Below are 24,346 nucleotides of genomic sequence, written 5' to 3'. Positions count from 1 at the left end.
CCTCTTTGAGTCTTCACTGCCCTGTGATATGCTGCTAATATGGGCCTTTTTATGGACCCACGAGCCCCTGGATCATAACGTGTAATTTTATAAAGGAGTCTTTGTTCTTATCCACTGATGACTCCTTTTTGTTCTTAAATAACAGCTCCAAAACACTTCTTTATCATTCAGCCATGCTAATCTCAATCTTCACAGTCAATTAAACCAGTGACAATTATATAGCATAAAGTATGTTCCTCTATACCATTTTGAATCCAACAAATGCAGTGAGGAATCTTTGGTCTCCTTATTAAACAACATTATACATAGATGTAGGATGAAGGTATAAAAGTAATTTAATTTCAATTTACTGTCACTTTTAGCAATATAGGTTCAGATGTTGGGTAAGCGTACAATTTGTCAACACACAAAAGATGCAAACGTTTGTTTTAGCTAATGTATAGCTCAAACAGTGGCCAAAAAATATATATATATATCAACATGAATTCGTGTTACATATTGATTCCACATTCAAGCTATGGTCAACTGAGAAGATCAGATCACACTGGAAGCACTTGACAACCAGGCATGATTAGTTTGCTATTTTAGACAGAAAATCTTTTTAGTTGATCTCAGTGATCCGTTTCAAGGAGCCTGTAGCGGGACTGGTACTGCCCCAATCACTACACCTCCTGTACTCCCCAGGGTGCAGGAAGTACTGGCGCCCACTGTAGTTGGGGTGCTCGTGAAAGATCCAGTAACCTTCCATGACGTTTGCAGAGAGGATTTCACCACTGTGGAAACACGTGCGCAAATCTGGGCAATCCTCCATCAGTTCCTTGGCCTGGCCTCCAAAATCAGAGCGCTCAAAGATCTTGACCTTGTAGTCTCCTTGGTGCTGTAGGGGGTCATTTCATCATATCATCATAAACATGAGTTTACAAACAAGTGGGGAAAAAGAAGGGTGTGCTTAGATATATATATATGTAATAAAAATGCTTACAGAAGGCACCATGCGGCAGGAATGGATGCGATCATTAAAGCCTGCCCAGTGATGGTAATCAGGGTATTCTCCCTTGTGCAGCATGTACTGATAGCCAGAGAAGTTTGATTTCTCATAAGCCATCCAGCAGCCGCTCTCGACACGGATGGAGTTACAGCGGGTGAGGTAGGGCTGCAACTCTGCGCTGTCACCACTACACTCATAGTGACGGCCTTGGAAATTCTTTTCCTCGAAGAAGAAAATCTGGAAATATATTTGATTTTTTTTTTGTTTGAACTTAGTTACTGTAGGATTTCATGCTGAAGCAAAGAAACAAACATAACTGACTGTCGATTCACATTTCCTAGCATTCCATTCTGCTGTTAGGGATAACCTATTGTATTCTCTTCACAGACATGCATACTGTAATTTAATACTGTTGATTAAAGATATCTTTAAATATCTAGAGAACTACACTCTATCTGAACATCGTTATTGTATTCAGGTACCATATATAAAACTCTATGTGCATTATTCCGCTCCTGATTATGAAATTCATCTTTTCTATTGATTGATATTAATTAATGTGACGTGTAGCATTAGCGTTCTGTTTGGTAGTGCAGAAAATAGAAACCTGAGGACAAAACAAAACAAAAGTATATTTTCATTTGAGGAGGGAATACAACCTGGATGACACCCATAGGACATGTTCCTTTCGATAAAAATGTTAAATCTATGTTAAAAAGTAGTAATAGAGTTTCTTTGCTCAGAATATATGTGTAATAATAATGTAAATCTGATAAAACGTAATGCACATACATGATAAAAAGATATTCAACAATGTATCTACAGAATGGTACTGTATGCATTTCCTAAAGCAGGTATTAACGTGATCTCAGCTGGAACCTAACTTGCACAGCCTGTGCCTTTTCAGTCTGAATGTATTTCTTTTTTTAAAATATCTCTCTATTCTCTATCCTAAACATCAGTCTGTTCCTTACTCTGCACCATCATACAGCTGCAATTGTAATTTTGCATGCTTACCTTGCCCATAGTGAGTCTGTTCAGATCAGATGAGGCCCATTTACAGGTCAGCGCCTCTTTATAGACTGGCCATGGCACATGGATTTGTGTGAAGCTCTATCTGTTGTGCCATGTCAGCAGATTGCATTCTGTAGCCTGCATACCATGATGGGTCATACCAGTGGTTTGTCTGCTTTCAATGACTGTCAAAGCTCTTTTATCTCATGCAAAAACAGAACCACTGACAATAGGGTTGCAGAGTCTGATTTTAGCTGATAGAGAGTGCCAGACATGAGCTGGGTTTGGTCATAATTTGGACATATTTCAGCTTGTACATATATTGAAATATCCTAAATTGCTGAAATTTGAATAGGACTTGAGTTTGCTTTTATATAGTGTATAGTGTTGAGTTTTAGTTACCTTACCACCATTCTCTACTGTGTTTTAGGGACAAATCATCCTGATGGCATGTTGTTAAAGCCAGCTTTTAATGATGTGTTAATCCCACAAGGTTGGGATACATGAAGCCTTTTGTGATCATGGAGTTGAGCCAGTCATGAATGTTGCAGCCTCGATCTGCATACTGTATGCTCTGCAGTCCACAGGACGTACCGAGTTCCCCTGTAAGCCCCCCACAATGTACACAAATGGATATCATTGAGATGATCATAAGTCTAGCCAAGTAAGGTCTGCTGTAGATTCTTATACTGTATTTCCTCTGTACTGTTGTATAGATGCTGAAACGACAAGGAATGCTCTAAATGCTTTATATTTAAGCCTTGAGAAGCCATTTGAGAACTGTAGGGAACTGTAGGGAACTTTTTGACATTTCTATTTAATCATGTTTAAGCATCCAGTGGTTTTTATGCTATTCCCCCAGACTGGGGAGATTAATAGAATTATAATCAGGTGGGTAGTCCTTGGGGCATGTCTTCCATTCTGTTTTATATGACTGAATCTCCTGGTGGACCCTCATTCACTTTTCATGCTGCATCTATAAATTGCTTCAAAGCATTAATTGATTGACATTGATTTGCTAAGATGTTCTAAAGTAGGGCAAAAAAGCATCATTTTGATTGACTTACTGGGAGGAACATCTGACAAGATCTGATGCAATTGTTGAAGCCCATTCAATGGTGAAAATCAGGAGACTCCCCATAGCCCAGGATGTACTGATGACCCATGAAAGTGGGCTTTTTTGGGACATCCAATGACCCCATCTGACCTAAATTTAAAAACCTCTTTAAAACCTTCCTGAATATTTTGGCCTGTCATGGGACCGAAATGGTAGTTATATTTTGAACATTCGATTTTCATCATGTTTCATTATGAAACCTTAATGTCAAGCTTCTGCGTGTAATATTTGAGTCATCCTGGCTATCCAAATCTGTTTTGTCTGATTTGGGATACATTTCAGACATACATCATGTGTCATCACACACACACACACACACACACACACACACACACACACACACACACACACACACACATACACACACAAAAGGTCTGGATTCACTAGGTGACAAAAATTAGAGTTCCTTAAAAGTTCCTTAAAAATTGGAGACATTTTGCAGTTTGTACCTTTGTCTACACAAAAGGGAATTTGTGGTCAGTCAGATTTAAGAAAAAATATTTTGTATAGTTTGTCAACAAAACATGATCCCATTGCTTAATTAAAACTTGAAAAAAAAAGAAAAGTTTCTAATTACTTGACTGAATTATGTAGAGTGAGCACAGTCGATTCATTTAGTATTAACAAAAACTTATTACTTATTGTGGAATCTCACAAGGATGGTGGCACTGATTTTTTTTCAGAGTAGCTAAGGTTAGATGGCTAGCTCATTATAAGAAATTGCACTTTTATCCATTACTCATCTGTGATATTGAGGAGGCAATAAGAATAGCAGCAGATATTTACATTCTCAGAATCACAACTACATGGGTCACATTCTATTCTGCATACTACATGTATGCAGAAATAATAATAAAATTTTTTGAAAATATACCTTTTTAGAGTATAGTTCATTTTTCCTCTGTGAATTGACCCGGGTTTCCAGTCATCCAATTACTCTGTACAGTATATCATAAACCATGTTATATTTGTTTAGGAAAATCTGACTTTTTTTTTATCAGAGACGACCATCTTTAAAAGATTCAGTAGGAAAGCTGAAGCCTTTTGGAGCTTTTTAGTTATCACTCAATTCTAGTACTTCCATGCTTATAAAAGTACTGATTTGTTAACAATGGATACATATTCAGTATTGTTTTATCTAAACAGTGTAGAATACGGTCAGTGAAAGCAAACACTTACAACGTAGCTGGGACATTATTTAACCATACTGTAGCATGTGCCAGGTCCTGTGAAAAAAATGACAATTGTGAAACAACTTCTGCTAATTTCCTCATCCAAATGATGCAATGTTTTTAGCTTCGAAACTTAAGGCCTATCTTTCTTATGTTTGCAGGACCGGATGCTTGCACCATCATGCTGTTGAGTCTCTAGGAGCCTATATATACTATATATATATGTATATGTATATGTGTGTGTGTGTGTGTGTGTGTGTATATAGAAATGGGCCAGAGTGCTAGAGTTTATCTTTTGAACCATCATAGGCCCTTCCCATTATTCATGCCTCTAAAGATAGTCTCCGTGAGGTGGCCTTTTCACAACATCCCACAAAAGTTATAGGAGCTTTATGTTACTTTCTTTGTGTGCCAGTAGGGTGCAATGTAATACTTGCATGAACAAGGATCTTGCATGAAGATGAAGATGTCCATCTGAAAGGAAGTATACGTTGACGTAAAACATTTTGTAAAATACATTTATATTAAATAAAAGTGATCAGAAGATACTGATTTTCTGTACCAACAGCTTTGATAGAGTTTATTTAATGCTCTCATTCATGGCCATAACTGGTTATATATAATTTGTTCAAATAAAACAATGTTCAATGTTCATTTATGTATATATAATGTGCAAACTAATGCAAAATAATGAACATGTCAGTATTACAATTACAATTAATTCGATAAAAGGAATTGTTTATTAATCGTTTTATTTATTAAAAAGGAAATAAATTAAAAATAGGGGCACATCTTTATTTTTGAGGCTGAAAAGCTTTTTTTTCTTCTTTCACACATTTCTGGTAAGTTTACCTCACTTTATTCCTACTTTGATACTCATTTAATCCTAATGTTATTTCTATGGTAACGATTTATTCACTTGCACGTGACTTGTACGGCAGATGTGCCATATAATAGTGATTGTTATAAAAGAATATAGTACCGACAATAATAACAACAATATAAAATTGTTGTAAATTAACTATTACATACTGTATTTATTTCTTTTTGGAAAAAGTCCACAGTGGCAGAGGACTTTCTGGGTTTTCTCAGTAACTTGATAAGCAGCTTCTACTCTAGATAGAGTCTGTATTTGTTTTGCAGATTAAAATTCATTGCAGATTTTAATCCGGAGGATAGACAATACACCTGAAATCACTTGCCATTCGAGTAAAGCCAAATCAATCTCTTTTAGAGTGAGTGAAAGTTAAATTGGCTTCCCTAGGCAGTAATAATCACAAAGGCTTTAATGTGTCATTTAAAGTGTCTTTAAAAAAAAAAGACAAAGACTGATCCTCAAAGCTCGTCTGTATTCATTTCATCCCAGTAATCGTGGCATATTAGCCCAGCCAGATGGTGTTAAATCAAGGTTGGAACCTGATTCACTGGATTTACAAACTGAGATTGAGGCGCAAAGGGGCTGTTGTTTACATGTACTCTAAGGAAAACTTTGTCTTCTATCCTCATCAATATGAAATGCTTGTCACATCTCAAGCAGGGACTTCTCGGTTTTATTTTAGTGTTACTTTTTGGCATGGAAATTACTGCACTACTGGCACTCTTCTCCTTCTTCACAGGCTCTCAAAATAATAATCTTAAGAGCATTACTAGACATCTTGCCACACGGAGAGAACACATCAAATAAGACCCAGCATGCTGCCTCGGTTTTCCCAAGAGTACAAAAAGCCAGAGCTTAGGATCTTTTGCTTCATCTCCAAATGAGAGACTGCATGAAGCTGAGAGTTGGGCTGGAATGCAGGCATCATGCAACTGCTGTGTATTTATGTGCAATATGTTAGGACAGACCACAAATGGCAATTCTGTATTGTTCACTGCAATCAGGTTATGAAATCCTGCATAGACCCTAGCTGTAGTTGAAATGAGGACTCACTGTATGAAAGTTGTTTAGTCTTAGTTTAGTCTTAGTATCGTGGTACACTCCGGCAATATTAAAATTAGTATCATTTTAAAATCATATATTTTATAAGTCCCATTCCACAATTTATTGAGCTTTATCGGATGTCAGCACAATACACTTGAAGGTCTGCAAAGACAGATAAGCATTTCAAATTTCTTCTTTGTGACTGTCCTGTTTAATGAAAGAGTTCATTCAGTGTACATTATGGTGCTGGCAAATAAGCCAGAAGCTACAGAACAGCAGCTCCAATTAGCTGTGGCTGTGTGTGGCCCCTAATCTGCTGTTGAAAACTGCTGTTGTGTGATGTGCTATGCTGATGTGTGCTAAAGCTTCAGAATGACGAGGAGCCGTCTGCTGAGAGCTCATCCTTCTGCTTTTGTGTGGAGATGCAGGCAGCCTCTCTCGGTCCCTGACAGAGCGCATGCCACTCTATCGGCCACAGCAGACGGAGCAGCAGCGCTCTGAGAGCATGCCAGGGATGGATTTATGAAATTGTGTCAGATGTGCTCCATCTTTTCTGTTGCAGGGTAATTAAAAGAGGAAATGGTGATGGAATATAGACTGAAGAATGAGGATTGGATGTTTGTTTGAGAGAGCTGGCGCCCACGGATAATGGAGGCAGCTGTTATTTAGTTGAAAGTTTCTTCTCTGACTTTAAAAAAAACTTTTCTACTTGTTTTTCAAGTTTTAAAATTTCCACCCCAGATGTAGTTACTGCAGATGTGGTCTCTGTGAGCATGTATGCCAGTGGTGACTTTATTGGGTTTATGAATTCATTGGTTCCACATCTTAAATTGCATAGTCATAGCTCACATCAAAACTTACATATGAGCATGCATTCTCCTGCTCTCTCCCATCTCTAAGCTTTCCTGCCTGTTTATGAAGAAGCTGAAAGATCCAGGGAATGATTGAGTTGACTTTGACATGATGGATCCACAGCTCCATAACATAGGTTTTTTTTTTGCCTGTGATCTGCTTTCCTCTAAAACCAGGCTTGGTGTTTACTGACACATGACAAAACAGGTTTGGATCTTTTTTTATCTACTTCCTCAGAAGGAGAGATCACCTCACGGTGTGGCTGTGTTTAAGGCAACTTCAGTGGAACCCCTTGAACATGCAGGGAATAGTGCTTCAGAGCTGACGATCTGGCCCAGCCTTTCAGCTATCCTAAATATATAATCATATATGATGCCATTTTTTGCTTCTTCAAATTTGCCATCAAAGCAAATGTGTTCTGACAACAGCTAGTGACAAGAGCGCCAAAGGAAAAGGCGGGACGCCGACAGTATCAATTATTGATCGTGACACCCCCGACCAGAGTGCGGGTGCCTTGTGATAATGAAATACATGATTTTTAGGAAAATAAATAATAGACAAAAGGCCTCCCTGTTGTTGTGTAGGTTTCTGAGTTTGATTGACTGCCTGCACATTCTCTTCGTTCGCTGGTAAAGAAGATCAAAGGCAGATTCTTTTTTTTGCCCAAGGCCACTTGCAATTTATTTAGAGGCCCTGTGCTGCAGTCCCAGTAGGTACTACTGTTGGGCCAAGCCACTCAGGGTAATCAGAGCTTTGAGGTGTCTTTCCATCATCACCTCTCTCTCTCTCTCTCTCTCTCTCTCTCTCTCTCTCTCTCTCTCTCTCTCTCTCTCTCTCTCTCTCTCTCTCTCTCAGTCTATCTTTCTCTCTATCTCATTCTGTCTTTTTATTTCATTATAACACGACCACAGCTTACAGCTTATTTGTAGCTTAATATTATTTTTTTTCCTTCTCTTGTTATTAGACATGTACAATATACAATTAGTCATTTATATACATTAGCTCACAGTATTAAAGCTTCTAAATATTTTTCACCAGTGGACTTTTTTTTTTTTTTTAATTCCTTAACATTCCATCAAATGAACACATTGGCTTAGTGATCCTTCCCATACAATATTTTATTACCTCATGATGTTAGGCCTATAAGAGAATAATGTATAATTACTATATACATAATTCCATAATGACTTGTTATTAGGATACAAATACATTTTTAAAAATGTATGTAATTTTAAATTACATAATTGTATAAAAGGTTTTATAAACCTCTGTATTCTCTATCTATCTATCTATCTATCTATCTATCTATCTATCTATCTATCTATCTATCTATCTATCTATCTATCTATCTATCTATCTATCTATCTATCTATCTGTTTTAATAATCAGTAATAAATGCAGAAATGCAGTATATTATTTTATGTTTATTTTAGTTTAAGTAATTGTAAATGATCATTATATAAAATACAGAGTATGGTCACTTTAATTTCAGCTATATTTCCTGAGGAAAAGTATTGTGCGGTGCTTTCTGACATCTAAGTGATGGAGACGCAGGAGTCCAGCAGAGGGCAGTAGTACTCTAAATGTCTGCACCTTGTCTCTCTTTTGCACCCACTACTATTTGTAAAATACATCTTGGAACTAGACAGTTATCTACTGGCTTTTTTCTTTCTTTTAAATTCTTAATCCTACTGTATGAAACCTGGCAATAGGCATCAGTCTGTCCTCAGCTACATACCCACGATGTTTTATCCAAATGCTAAGATCTCTCTCTCTCTCTCTCTCTCTCTCTCTCTCTCTCTCTCTCTCTCTCTCTCTCTCTCTCTCTCTCTCTCTCTCTCTCTCACACACACACACACACACACACACACACACACACACACACACACACACACACACACACACACACACTCTGCTCTGAGATAAGCAAGAATGTATTAATTAATTTGCTATTAACATCACTCATAAGATTACACATGCATTTTATATCCAAAATACATTATGTATGTATTGCCTATTTTAGCAGGTGATGAACTGATAAACTCTAGATATGTTTATTTTAATGAATGATTTAGGTTATAATTTGCATATATTAAATTTTTAATATACTTGATTAGTCACTGGTCTTAAATGAATTTGATCTTCACCATGTTAAGGATTTCTTCAGTATTATCTGGTACCTGTGTGTAGCTGTTAGAAATTCTTAATGGATTTGTAGGAAATTTAGGTTGGAGTGGTATGTGAATGTAACTGGAGGCTGTATATCTAAGATCTGTGTGAGTGTGTGTGTGTGTGTGTGTGTGTGTGTGTGTGTGTGTGTGTGTGTGTGTGTGTGTGTGTGTGTGTGTGTGTGTGTGTGTGTGTGTGTGTGAGAAAGAGAGAGAGAGAGAGAGAGAGAGAGAGAGAGAGTGTGTGTGTGTGTGTGTGTGTGTGTGGGAGTGTGAGAGTGTGTGTGTGTGTGTGTGTGTGTGTGTGTGTGTGTGTGTGTGTGTGTGTGTGTGTGTGTGTGTGTGTGTGTGTGTGTGTGTGTGATCCCTGAACTGCACTCTAAAGCCCTACACTCCCTGGCAGCTTCCTGTATGTTCTTGTGATGGTTTACTAAATTAAAAACGGCAGGGGAAAGATATCCATTCCCACCATCAATGCTAAAAACTCTTTTTTTTTTTTACTTCCAACTTTTCATTTTCTCTTTTTCTCCCTTCCCTCCCTTGCTCCCCCAACCACCTCCACCCCCAATTTCACTGTTGTTTTCTTAGTTTGTTTTTGTCTCATGCTCCCCTCTCTGTCGCTGAGCGCTGTAGCCACTTTCAAAGGCCCGGCTGTCACGCACAGGCTTTGAGCGCTGGTTTAATTTTTAACGTACATGTTGTCAGGGTGCCGTCAGTCGTGATTGACAGGTTCGTCCCAGAGCAGCCCAGCTTGGCAGACTGGCGTCTTTTGTCAGATAGAGGAAGCAAAAAAGAAAGGAGCAGGGAAGGAAAAACACACATAAATAAAACAAAAAAGGAAAAAAATATGTACACTTTCCAGCAGAGATTTAATTAAGGAAAATTTAATACGCAGCTTTTTTAGACTGGAATATTGACTTGATATATAAAATATATATACTCTCTCTCTCTCTCTCTCTCTCTCTCTCTCTCTCTCTCTCTCTCTCTCTCTCTCTCTCTCTCTCTCTCTCTCTCTCTCTCTCTCATACAACAGCCAGCTACTCACTTCTTTGCCTTTACCATGCACATTATGGCCCTATGGAAAGACTTTGGCTGCTTCACGGCCTTTTTGTTTCCCTCCTGAGTTTGAGGATATATATAGTTACTTAGCGTAACTGATGATAGTTATGTCACTGTGGACAAGAAACTAAACCACAGGCTACCTGAGTTCCTACATTTAAGTTTCAAATTTTCAGTGAGCAAGTATGAAGAGAATTTGCTGGGGATTTCTACACTTTCTCTCTGTCAGTCTACTGTGATGAAGACATGATGCTCCTCTTGAGAAAATGCACAACAGGACTTCTTTGAGTGTCAGGATGTCTGACAGGTTGGCCAAGAAAAAGTGATGCTCTGTCCATGTATATTGGTTTATCAGCCCCTCTAACTGTGTGTGTGGTGTGTGTGTGAGTGTGTTTGTGTAGACAGTAGTGCAAGGTCAGGAGTATTTCCAGAAACAGTAGAAATCAATGTTTATTTGCATCCCCAAGAATGATTCTCGCCAGAGATTCCAAAAAATGTAAAATGTACGTTTCTGTGTGACTGGGTCATGTTATTGACTCATATATACAAAATTAAATAACAGCCTTTAGGATATCACAAAATAAAAATACATTGAATTAATCTAAATTGAACACTAATTTAATACATTCAATTAAATTAGTCATTCACATCATTGTAATTCACTGAACTAATACAATTCATGGTAATCATTTGCTAATTTAGCAAAGTTCTTGTTTTGAAAATTACTGCCATTTATTATTTTGTAAGCCAGTTTTTGTTACACAGTCTTGGTAAAATTAGCAGAACCCTGATGAAATGGAAAGCCTTTTTTTCTAAACAGGTTTTCTTCACAGAGCCTCTCAGTGGCTCACATAATATCTGACAAGGGTTGGTGTCAAATATACTCTAATTCAGGGGGTCATCAACTGGTGGATTTAGCAAAATATGTCATTTGGTAGAACTGAGTAGCAGAACTAATAGAACAAAACAAAAACAAACTAGCTGTAGATCAGTGACTCCATTTTCCATCACCTGAATTATCACAGCTTTTTGATGCACAGGGCTCGATGCAACTAATCACATGCTAACATGTAACAGAACTGATTTCTATCAGGCTTTGATCACTTGATTAACAAAAAGGTTCACGAGAATTTATTTTACAAAACTGTTATTAAGATTTTGTGTGATATTTTAAGATGTTACTGGGAGTTACATTCAGACAAATTATTTCAATTATTAGAATATGAATGTTATTTTACTTTATTTCACTATAATGGCAGGATGCAGTAGTTCAGCAATAAATGAACTGTGAGTAGTTATCAGTAGTTATCAGTAGTTATCAGTATTTATCAGTATTTATCAGTAGATATCAGTATTTATCAGTTTAACAAATTATATTGCAGCAAGTCTTAATTTTGTAGCCTTCAAATCCACCAAAAGGTCTGTCTTTACATTATCTTGATTATGTGAGATATTAAATACTTTTGAATGTAAGATAAGATTTTTTTTTTATTTGAGACACAGCGAATACATTGAGATACTGGTTCACTAGGTCAAGATGTCCATCAGTCAACAACTCTTCTAGGGAGGTAATATTGCAAGTAAACCACACAGACAACACAAGTTTTGTTTTGTTTGCTTTTTTTTATAAGTACTAATTTAGGTACTTCAGGAAAAGGTAGGTCTTTATATCTTGTTTGAAGACTCAGCTGTTTGGACATCTAGGAAGTTCATTCCACCTTCCAGGTGCCAGAACAGAGAAAAGTCTGAAGACAGCTCATTAAGAAAGAGACGAGTTTCATGGTTATTTATTTTATTTACCCTGTGTTCTGATTAGTGAAGTTGACTTGTTTAAAAAAAAAAAAAGGTGATGACAAAAATAGAACGCTTAATAACGATTGGACAGAGAGGTCACCTATGTGTTTATTCTGCTCTTAAAGTTCAAAACGGATGTTTCATCGTGGTCAAGGAAACTAGTCAAAATGCTAATCGCTTCAAGCTGATTTATGCTAATCATAGTCATGAACTACTCTTTATTTGGTTAAACATTAAATGATAATTGTTGTAACTATTCAGTCATAATTATTATTTTTCCACTTCTTGGACAGCAAATAATTTCCTGTAGGTAGACTTTCACAAATTTCATTCAAATACCCTTGCTCCGGTGTCTCGTTCCTGCAGAGATAATTGTCACAGAGTTGATCGCCATCTACAGAATGAGCAGATCAGACACATTCTGTGTCTAACCCAATGTATTTGAGTTTTGCATGCTACATAGAAGCAGTAAAGTTTCCAGCCAGTGGTTATATAATTTATATGAGCCATACTCAAACAAAATTTAACACATTGTCATTCATCTGAAGGCATGTGTGAAAAAGCTGGTGTGACTCCAAAGTAAAAAATTAATAACACGGCACCATGGGAGCATGTGAACGAGCGTGTTTAATCATTCTGTTTGACAACAAAAGGAAATTGTCTGTATCCTAGGGAGTCTCATCACTTTCTTCCTCTACTGTTAACCCTGATACCCTCACCAGGAGAGCAGCAAGATGGGATTAAGTTACTCATGAACAATGTAAAACACAAGAAGAATCAAACTTTCTCACAGTTAGAAAGCTCATCCTGACGATCACTGCAACAGATTAATTTTTTAAGATTTTTTATTTTATTTTATTTTTTTTTTTTACATTTTTTAAATACAAGAATCTCGAGTACAAGGAGTTTGCATCTAAACAAAAGTCAGTGAGAAAATTATACAGTAGTTATCTAGAGGGAGTTTCCTTTTTTCTTTTTTTTTTGTCCTTGTTTTCATTTCTTAAAATATATTATCTTAACTCACATTTGGATGAAAAGGTTTTTACTATCCTTGTTAAAGAAACCTAGAAGAATCTTCCACCGTGTTTGATCACTTGATTAACAAAAAGATGCACGAGAGTATGATTTCATACATTTATTTTACAAAACTGTTATTAAGATTTTGTGTGCTATTTTGAGATGCTACTGGGAGTTACAAATTATTAGACAAATTATTTCAATTATTAGAATATCAATGTTATTTTAGTTTATTTTACTATAATGGCAGGTTGCAGTAGTTCAGCAATAAATGAACTGTGAGTATTTATCAGTAGTTATCAGTAGTTATCAGTAGATATCAATAGTTATCAGTAGTTTTCAGTAGTTATCAGTAGTTCTCAGTATTTATTAGTAGTTATCAGTAGTTATCAGTATTTATCAGTAGTTATCAGTAGTTTTCAGTATTTATCAGTAGTTATCATTATTTATCAGTAGTTATCAGTTTAACAAATTATATTGCAGCAAGTCTTAATTTTGTAGCCTTCAAATCCACCAAAAGGTCTGTCTTTACATTATCTTGATTATGTGAGATATTAAATACTTTTGAATGTAAGATATAAGATTTTTTAATTTTTTATTTGAGACACAGCACATGAAAAATGTCTCTACTGTACAAGTGTACAACACTGATTGATCTGTTAATCACAGCTAATACACTAATAATACAGTGTTCATATTGTTGGTTTCATGGCTTCATCGGTTTGAAGTAAGTGGACACAAATGTTTGTAAATTTTGCTTGGGTGCTGAATACTGTAAGAAAACTACATTGGGCATTGCAGAAGCACTCAAATAGTCAATATGTGGCTGTCAGTTGGTGTTTTGTAGAGACTTTTGGAATGGTCAGTGAAGTTTGACGTGAGTGAAGGAATTTGAACATGAAAACATGTTTATCTATCTATCTATCTATCTATCTATCTATCTATCTATCTATCTATCTATCTATCTATCTATCTATCTATCTATCTATCTATCTATCTATCTATCTATCTATCTATCTATCTATCTATCTATCTGTCTGTCTGTCTGTCTGTCTGTCTGTCTGTCTGTCTGTCTTGTGTGTGTGTGTGTGTGTGTGTGTGTGTGTGTGTGTGTGTGTGTGTGTGTGTATAATGTGTGTGTTAGGAAGCATCATCAAAGTTCAGACTGTAAGATTGTAAATAATGCATCTGTGCTTCTGCACTCCACTTTAGTGCAAAGATCTCTAAATAGCTTGAGCAGTGGGCAATTGGTCTCTTTTTTGTCCTCGAGATGTTTTGACCTCTTCATTGCACTAGGTGTGCTTTTCCTTCATCTCCCTCTTCTTTTATTACCCGACAGCATCCACCCCCCCACTCCATGCCCCACATCTTGCTATGAATGATTCACTCCTTTTGCTCTTTCTCTCTGAGAGTAAGGAGCTTGGTGAAAAAGCTGTACTACCCAGCCAAAGTACAACTCTGATCTCACCATATTGTGTAACTCTTCAGAAACCTTGCATTCCTCACACTCATCTCTTTGTCTTTTTTCCAGCAGTTACACTCAGTATTGACTGCTTATGCTTTTGAATGTTTGTGAAGAGGCCCTGGGGCTTGTAATGGAAGGGAAGCATTCTCCTTGACACCCTTAACGCCCCCATAGTGAACTCTAGCCCTGAGCACTCCCGGAAGTACAGAGACCCTGTCTCCAGCCGGCACTGTGTATGAACGCCAGCACTCGCCGCGCTTCTCTGGAGAGATCACCCAATGCATGATGGAGATTCACAAAAGGCACTCACACAAAATGTTTACACAACGACCCCTCTCTTTCCCTATCAAAGCTGCTCTTCTGGTGTGATTTCTTAAGGGGAGGTTGAGGGCACCAGGGAGAAAGAGGGAGTGAGGGAAAAAGAACATATACACCCATGAAAAGAGTGTGCTTCGGTCACACTGAGCAGGGAACGAATGACTCTCTTATTCTTTATGTCTGCTTGCCTCTTTTATTTTCTTTTGCTCCCATGTGAGTCAGAGCTTGAAAATACTCTTGGATCGAATCTGGCAATAAATCTATGTGGGCAGCGTACAGACATCGGGGTTACGGTGATGTTATCTTAAATCTATTCCAGATGAAATATTTACAAATATCATAGTTTTTAATAGACCACTCAGTATTCATAATGCTGAGATGAGAGGAACAGACATGTTTGTGCAGGTTTTTCCTCTAAAGATTAGAATGTGTAGGAACGTCTGAGCAGAGAAAGTGTAGGTAGGTCAGATTTCTTTTATACTGCACTTTATGACATGACCTTCTATTTGTACACAGTAGCTCTTGACAGAAATTATCACAATGGTTTGTTTCTGGTCTTCTTGAAACTATTTTTGAAGCACATGTTTATAGTGGAAGTTGTGTGCTGTTTCAAAACTCTTTGTTTTTTTAATCTTTTTATTAAAAATGATCTCCAAACCATAAGATTGGAGATAAAATCCCAGGACCAGCCAATGGGTCCAGACTCCTCATGATTGTAACTACATACCATTTCTCTTCCTTTCACTGTAGATACTAATCTTTTAACTGTTTAAATATACGTAAGCTTTAACCCATTACTTTGACTTCTATCCTACATACTGTAGGCCATTTTTTTTTCCGATTAGGTCACGTGTGTTTAATATTGCTCACATTCTTTCTTTCTTTCTTTCTTTCTTTCTTTCTTTCTTTCTTTCTTTCTTTCTTTCTTTCTTTCTTTCTTTCTTTCTTTCTTTCTTTTTTATTGTTAACAATGTAAAGATTATCAAGTAATAATTAATAAGTAACTTGTAGGGCAAACAAACTATTAGAAAAAATATTACAATAATATATTGTATACTTCCCAAAGCATTTGGAAAATTCATTCATTCATTCATTCATTCATTCATTCATTCATTCTCTACCACTTATCCAAACTTCTCGGGTCACAGGGAGCCTGTGCCTATCTCAGCCGTCATCGGGCATCGAGGCAGGATACACCCTGGATGGAGTGCCAACCCATCGCAGGGCACACACACACTCTCATTCACTCACGCAATCACACACTACGGACAATTTTCCAGAGATGCCGATCAACCTACCATGCATGTCTTTGGACCGGGGGAGGAAACCGGAGTACCCGGAGGAAACCCCCGAGGCACCGGGAGAACATGCAAACACCACACACACAAGGCGGAGGCGGGAATCGAACCCCCAACCCTGGAAGTGTGAGGCGAACGTGCTAACCACTAAGCCACCCTGCCCCCTTCAATTTGGAAAATTTAGAGACGTAAAACAAATAATACATTTACCGCATATGGTTTATGAGTTCTTTTAATATTTCTGTTCCAAGGTGTCAGAAATGATTGTCTCAAATCGAGACAATGTGTCAGGCAGCTGTAGAACAAAGACACAGTGTGGTTATTGAGGACCAGTACTAGCCATGTCCCATGCCACCAATGCTTTTCTGAAAAAGAAAGACATCATAATGTGTTAATGAGAGGAGGCAGCTGATGCCCCCCACTTCTGTTTTACTTGCACTGTTTGTAACTGCATGTTTCTGATTCCTGCAGGCATTCAGGGGTCTACGTCAAAGGCGCTGCTGCCTGAACAATATTGATTGGTGATTTGATTAAAAAAGGTCAGAAGACCCCTCCTCTTACCCACAACCTTACTGAAAATGCAGTATCTAACTCCCTGTAGTCTGAGCCCACCTCAGTTTGCTGTCCTCCTTTACATACATAATACAAACCCCATCCCAGCTGCCACCTGGGGGAGAAGGACATGCCGCAAACGAGCTAATCATCGCTTACTATGAACACTTCCCGACTGGCTGACAAATGTCAGGGTGACTTGTATGGTTATTTTGGAAAAAAAAGAATGAATTAATTGAACTGGTTAATTAGGTCCCTAAGGCCTGTGCGCTAATTGCAAGCCACTGTGCTGGCGAGAACAGAAAGCCCTAACAAAAGAGAGAGAGCTCCAACAAACAAGCAAGCTCAAGAGCAGGCATCCACAGACACACACTCGAGCAAACACACAGAGACGCAAAAGCTCTGCTCATATGGGCTTTTCTTCTCCTTCTCAGGCTTCCCCTCTGCCTGCACAATTCCGTGACCTGCCAAATGTTCTCGGTGTCTTGATGTGTGGAGACGTGTAGCCACAGAAATCTGCCACATTCCACAAAGCATCTGTCTCTGCATCAACCCGCATTCATTAAGTTTCCACCAATTAGCCGTTATAACTTGGCAAACATCCGCTTGCGCTTCCTACTTTGAAACATTTCCTAAAGTGACTGAGTTCCTCAATGTCTCACTGTGTCATCCAACTTTGTCTTTAGAAAGAGTTCGTTGCATTTAATTAGTTAAAAAAAATGCATTTATTCCATTTTCTTCATGGCAGTCACTTTTTTTTAATGTTTCCCACTCAAGTGCACCTTGAGAGATGGTCTGCTTTGGAAGGAATCACACCAAGGTTGTTTGAAAGACTGAGTGTGAGAGATGGAGGAGGAGGAGGGTAAATGGGGCTCTAGGAGTTAGAGAACACTCTGCGCTCTGCCAGCTTGGGCTGCTGTTTCAACAAATTATCGCACCTTCTGATACTTGGTGATGTCTTTCTGTCAGCGCCTGCTTTTTAAACTCCAAATTCAACTTGCCTTTGAGCTATACATTCCTTGTGTTTTTGTTCTCACTCAAAATGGGCTCTCAAAAGCTCAGCGTGCGAGGGCGTTCTGATACGTTTGAGTAGAGTCACATCCCTTAAGTACTACAACAGGATTACAACTGCGTGCGCCTTAAGCTGAGTTTTGATGTCAGATGTGAAGTGCAGGAGAGTGCACATGGAATCCAGGTCTTCTGATCACGGAGAGAGAGTGTAGAGTACTCGTGGATGTGATCAGTGAGATCGCTGTTGGTGTTCTGTCTGCTGTTGGGCCTCCTCCTTAAACCGCTATCATTCCTGGTCAGTTTTTTAAGGAGTTAAAAGATACAGGAGTTCAGTAAGTTACATGAGCGTACTGGAGTGTGCCAAGCCTGTAGAGTGTTCCAGAACTTTCAAAGCCAAAGTCTGTAAGCTTACTAGTTCCAGTAACCTGTTAGTTTACTTAATTTCTTGTGTGTAAATATTTTTAGAATCAGGTGGTATCTTTGGAGGTGCCATCATGTAGATTAGGACCTATAAGAGGATTTAAATTAGGACTTATATACAGCTGTTTTATTTATAGCTGTTTGGTTCTCATCACCGGGCTCCAGTATTTATATAATTTTCTGTTGATGCAGAAAACTGCATACATTGTATTGAGATCATATTTAGAGGGTTAAACATGGTGATTGCTTCTGATACAGATTAGGCACTGTGACCATTTGTGTCTGTTATTTCTCTGTCACTGTAGAGTCATGTGTACGTGGTAGCTGTCTGTCTTCATGGTATTGGAAAAAGAAATAATTTCATATAAGGGGATTTAGGAAAAATATGTTCCAAGCAGAATATCAGACAGAAAATTTTGTTTCATTAAATCACAACTTAGAAATGAATAATTGTCATGTGTAGCATTTATACAATTTCCACAAAAAAACGAGTAAATGAAATGAATTTTTATTTATAAACCTATTTTAAGTAAATCACCACGTTTTTCAGTGTACTGTCCAAAATTATGAACCCATGTAGAGTTTTCAGGATGTGTTAAGCCTCTGTAAACGTTGATGCTAATCTTGTTAACTTCCATCATTCTTAGCCAATGAAATATTCCATTCATTTATTTCAGTTTCACTACATTTTTAATCACTGAAAATATACTGTCAATTTTGAAATCTCAAAAATCTGTCTGAACTAAACATTTACTGACGTCCTTTCTTCCACCTGGATCATTTGGTGGATGGATGGATGTCCTTAAACATTTTGAAATGAACCCATAAGTGATATTAGAAAGAAAAACAACCTGCCTAAAATACAAGATTTTTTTTTTTAAATCATTATCTATTAGTTTACTGTCATGTATCATAAAGTTAACTAATTGCTTAACTTAAAATGTTGTAGTTGCAAGCAAAATTTTTAACAAAGATTCTTACAATAGTTAATTATCTAAAATAAATATGGTGCCGCATATGGTATTATGGTATGGCGACCATAATTTATTATTTATTCTAGCCCTCACAGTTGTTCTAAATGTACAGCACTTCTAACCTACTAACGACTCTTCTGGATATAAGCAAAGACTCAATATAACTCACTTTCAACCTGTTTGCTATGGATTTTTTTTTTTTTGATTGGACATCACCACGTCCTACCATCACAGCTGCTGTGTCCTACTGTGTCATTTCTAACAGATTAATAGTGTAGTGTTGATGGTTTCCTTAAGGAATGGAGAGTAAAATTCATTATACACTATAACTTTCACTTTTTTTTCATGTTCAGTTTAATTTTTTTTTTCTGATGCACTCTTTTCAGCAGCACTATTAAACAATTTTTTTTTTTTTTCATTTACAGAATTTGGGAGATATCCTTATCCGGAGAAACTTCTAAAAGGTTTTTTGTAATCTCCACTAAAAACTTATCCCCAGTGTAAAAATAAATAGGTCAGGATCTGAGAATACAATTAAGCTAATCTCCTGTTATACAGAAGCTAGTATAGGAGTTAGAACTGCTTTTTATAACAAAGAATTTAGATCTTTAGTCTTTTAGTCTTTTGATGAGTCTTTAATCTTCTTCCCTTAGGTGAATCAGCTGATCATTACACCACCTGAGTGCCAGTACAAGGAAAAGACTTGATACGTGTCTAAATTGGGTTTTGTATGAATGGTTTTTGTAACCTGAGTGGACCATCGTTCAGAGTGCATCCTTCAAGACATTTTGTACAATAAAGTGTGATTTTCCATTTCTTTAACACACTTGTATAGTGAACATATGCACTAGGAGGCAGTGTTGGACATGCCAAACAAGATTGTACAGAAAAAAACAAACAACCAAATAAAAAAAATCAAAAAATCAAAAGGAAATCTGACATTTCACTGTAGCAGAAAAGCTCAGTTCTTGATGCAATAGAAAAAAGTGTAGAGTTTGAGAATTTCACAGTCAGAAGCCACTTCTCTGCACCTTAATAGATAATATAATAATATAAGCTCAGTTTTTAGCATTCATATACCTTAAACGTTAACTCTTCCGTGATCATAGATATATTACATCTATCAAATTATCAAAATGTCCTTTTCGGGTATAGCTTCATCTGCTCATGCAAGGTCATAATATTTGAACACTTCCTTTACAAAGAAGCTTATAAATGGTACAAAAAAAAAAAAAAAAAAAAAAAAAAGCTGGACTGTGTGAAAATAGTGGATTCTAAATCTCACTAGACACTAAGAGTGACATTATTAGCAGAGATTTTTAGTGACGTGTCCAGGTATAAAGAGAGTTTAATTGATTGAAAATCAATTACTACAGCTTTAATGTGTTGGATACATATTCCCAGAGTACTGTTTATGCAGCATTTGTAGGGTAATATATGAGACCTTCATGGCAGCCCCTCTAACTCCTCATTAGCATTCAAAATCATTCTCTCATGGCTGTAACAGGGCATTAGCACAATCTGCTGTGAAACAGTGCAGCACTCCGTGTTTGCCCTCTAGCATCATGATAATGCCCCCTCACTCAACTCTGCCTCTGACCCACAATGCTCTGCTCTGTGGGGACTGTTCACACATGGGTTGAGCAGGGTAAAGCATGCCTCTGGTTCGAAGGTCATGTTCAGGAGGAGAGTGAGGATCTCAGCACATTGATGAATAAAGGAATAAAAAAAGAATTGAATATGGAAACCAAATGTCATGCGTTTTACTGTAGATCAGACTGGAGTTTTTAAACAGCTGCATCAGCATATAAATCGTGCTTTCATTATTTTATTGTACTTCTCATTTTTCGTAGCACCATACAGACATCACTATTCAGAGTCCTAAGGTATGTGATGAACAGAGACACTGTTCAGAACGATCATTAGCTTTCATTTGCATTCGTGGTTTTTTGAGCTTCAAGTGGAACATAAGCTTAGTTAGTATCACGTTGTGTCTTTGAATGTATGGCATCTCCCAGTCTTCATAGACACAACACTCCTTAGAGATCCCACTGTCAAATATTCCCCAGACCAGGCCGTATTGATCGGCTTGTTATTGACATGACACCAACCAAGCAGGGCTTTAGCTATTGATAACCAATGCTATTTCTGCCCCAGATCAAACCTCAACTGCCAGCTTTTATGTTCGTAAACACTATCGATTTGCATAATGACTTCAGAAATGAGGACCTGGGATTAGGCAAGGACAACTGTGTTCCAGCATTAATTATGACACATAGAGCACCGGCCTAAATAAGGGAAGAGACCTGATGATCAGTTTGACATCCCAGAGCATCTTTGTCAACACCTATTGGAACTATAATGATAATGGAAGCTGGTGCATTAAATAATAAAATCACCCCGTCCTGGTGTCAGTAGACAAAGTGCTGATGCATCATCTTTTCACAAAGATGCAAATTTTGAAGTGTCACAATCATTTATTCATGAGCAGGTTTGTGTGCCCGCTTGTTCACCTGTTTTTGGCACTCTCTTTTCCTCATCAGACAGTGCAGCACACTGAAAGAGACATCAGGATTAAGAAGTGAAGAGAAGACTGTAGCATTTTCTTTCTCTGCCAAGCAGGCATAAGCAGTGTTTCTTAAGCCCCTTCACCTGAAGTAAAATAATTTCCATGGACCCCCTCAGTACAGAATGATCTAATTTCATTCATTTAAATTTAAGATCCTGTGAAATAGTCTAATATCTGTAAGAAACAGTTGTGATTTCCACGACTGTAACTCAATCTGTTTTCATTTCTTATACACATAGTTACTGTCATTAAATATTTAAACATTAAACAATAAATTTGCTGTGTTGGGCTTCTGCAGGTGAACACTTCTGCCCTTTCTTCATTTTTGTCATTGCTTCAAGTCTGACTTTATTTCAATGCATTTAATGTAAAGAATAAAAGCAGTGTAAATATCTACTTGTAGGCAGCCATTTTGTTAATTAGCTAACTAGCTTTATCTTTATTTAAACAGCAGGATGTAATAATACTTAATTATTTTCTGGGGATGTGATAGCGTAGTGGTTAAGGTTTTGGGCTACCAAAACGTTCGATTCCTACTGTGCGTCCACCAAGCTGCCACTGCTGGGCCCCTGAGCAAGGCCCTTAACCCTCAATTGCTCAGTTGTATAAAAATTAGATGAAATGTAAGTCGCTCTGGATAAGGGCGTCTGCTAAATGCTGTCAATGTAAATGTAATAACTGTCCTATGTAGGCTTGCTATCTTTCAGCAGTAGCAGATTATCTTATCTTGCTACTAGCTAGCTGTAGCGTCTCTTCTGCATGTTTTTGTGCTCTGTTTTTCACATTATTGACATGATAACTAAAAAAATTACCACAGGTAAACTTTTTGGGAGGAAAACCGAGGCTAAAAAGTGTCACTGGATTATTTACTAGATTCACTGAATTTTAAAAACACATTTCTAATGAAAACAAGCTAAAAAAGGTGGAGCTATTTTGGAGCAACTCTGATCTCATTATATGTATGTAAACTGTTATTCTTTTGGTTGATGACACTATATATAGATACGTCATTCCTGTCTGTCTCATTACTCAGATACTGACTGCTGTACTTTTTATTCTTTCATCTAAGATTTCATTCCCTCATCTGGTATCAGAATTGAACAGGATGTTATTCAGCATTAAGTACAACTACCATGTAAAGACATTGAGCCTTGGGTCTGTATTACTATGGATGAGCATATTTGTATTTGATTATTTGAATTATTGACATCAACAAAAGAAGTTAAAGATAAACAGACCAAGCTTTTATTGTGAAATACTGCCATGAATCAAACTTTGAGCAGATGCAGAAGATTTGTTCTATAAAATCTAATGGTTAATGGCTTCAATTATTTTTTTGAAAATTACATTTTCTCTTTTGAACAATAAATCTCTAAACATTAAGTGACTGTCTACAAAGCTTCGTCTGTGCCAACTGACATAGGTGACATCTAGCCTTCAGAATTCTGTGTGTTTATTTCCTGATGCAAGCTTGACAGCCCTCACCCAGAAGGCTCAGAGGCAAGTTTGGCTTCTTCACATGAGGTGAAATAGTGTCTGGCAAGAGACCCGTGACACAAGATGTTGAAACGGAGGTATGCTGTGACTGTCTGATATGTGGCTAAAACCAGAAAGAAGCAGACTTGAGCGAGTGGGTGAAAGGAGAAGCAGAGGAATGGCGAGAGTGGCTGTGTTGTGTTGCTTTTTAAAGCAATGCAGATAAGAGCAGCAGAAGTGAGATGGCTCTCGCAGACTTGGCTTGAAAAATAAAATAATTCCACATGTGCATGGCTGAAAACCACTCCCCATGCACTCGCCGTTATTTACGAAGTGCTGACACCGAGGTCTGAAAGAATTAGTATTCTGTTAGGTAAATGTTTTCCTCTGAGGTCCTCCTCAGCAACAGCTTGCAGATGTTTGGATGAAGCAGCCAAAAAGCACACATTCTCACTGCAGACTGAATGAAAAAGTATGTTATAAAAAAAAAAGCTCACCCCGGACAAGCTCTCAGAATGATCTATGATCTTCTCAGTGCTTTCTCACTTACTGCACCATCCCAAAATTTATTACCACATTTGGGCTGCAAGTATTTATCAGTGGGTTGGTAAACCCGAACAAGCTCCTTCAGCACAGGCATTATTTAGGTAGTATGCTGATCTGGCTCAAGTCCAGTAGCAGATGTTGTGGTTTAGCCTTAACTTCATCACATCATACTGAGGTCTGAAAGCACAATAACTAATGTCTGGTCCACACTAGACCATAATCTGACCAATTTTGAAGCTGAATTTCTTCTCTCAATTCCCATAAAAGGTGTCTGGATTTTAGGCTGGTCTACCCATATTGTACTAAATTATGTGGTGTTTAAAATGGCAATTTTTTGTAAACTTACAGCCCCATATGAAAAAAAAATTAAACATGCTCAGTAATTAGGACTCAACAGTCTATAGTTTGAGCTAAGTCCTGACTATTTTATGTAAAGAATGAAATCTAGACATCATGCCTGCAAGACGAATAACCTATGACAGCCAAACTGAACTGTCAGATGATATGTTTGTTTAATTTTATCCAAAATACGTTTATTTATTTATTTATTTTTTTCAGAATAAAATTCTTTGACGTGGCAGTTTTCTCAAGTCAGAATCATTGCTTGGGACACTA

The 24,346-nt window shown here is 37.4% G+C and overlaps 1 protein-coding gene across 1 annotated transcript; it reads right to left on the bottom strand.

Annotated features, from left to right (window-relative positions):
* Nucleotides 1-331: 331 nt before the first annotated feature.
* crygmx (crystallin, gamma MX) lies at nt 332-23,825 on the bottom strand. The gene is made up of 6 exons (XM_027140628.2): nt 23,759-23,825; nt 23,195-23,245; nt 2,493-2,605; nt 2,006-2,101; nt 983-1,225; nt 332-877 (listed from the first exon to the last, which is right to left on the bottom strand). The coding sequence occupies exons 1-6, from the start codon at nt 23,823-23,825 to the stop codon at nt 602-604; spliced, it is 846 nt and encodes a 281-aa protein (XP_026996429.2). The 3' UTR covers nt 332-601.
* Between the last annotated feature and the right edge of the window lie 521 nt (nt 23,826-24,346).

This window comes from Tachysurus fulvidraco, chromosome 8 (assembly GCF_022655615.1).
Source record: "Tachysurus fulvidraco isolate hzauxx_2018 chromosome 8, HZAU_PFXX_2.0, whole genome shotgun sequence".
Taxonomy (NCBI): domain Eukaryota; kingdom Metazoa; phylum Chordata; class Actinopteri; order Siluriformes; family Bagridae; genus Tachysurus; species Tachysurus fulvidraco.
Note: the sequence above shows the minus strand (reverse complement) of the source record. Positions and strands in the feature narration are given on the sequence as shown.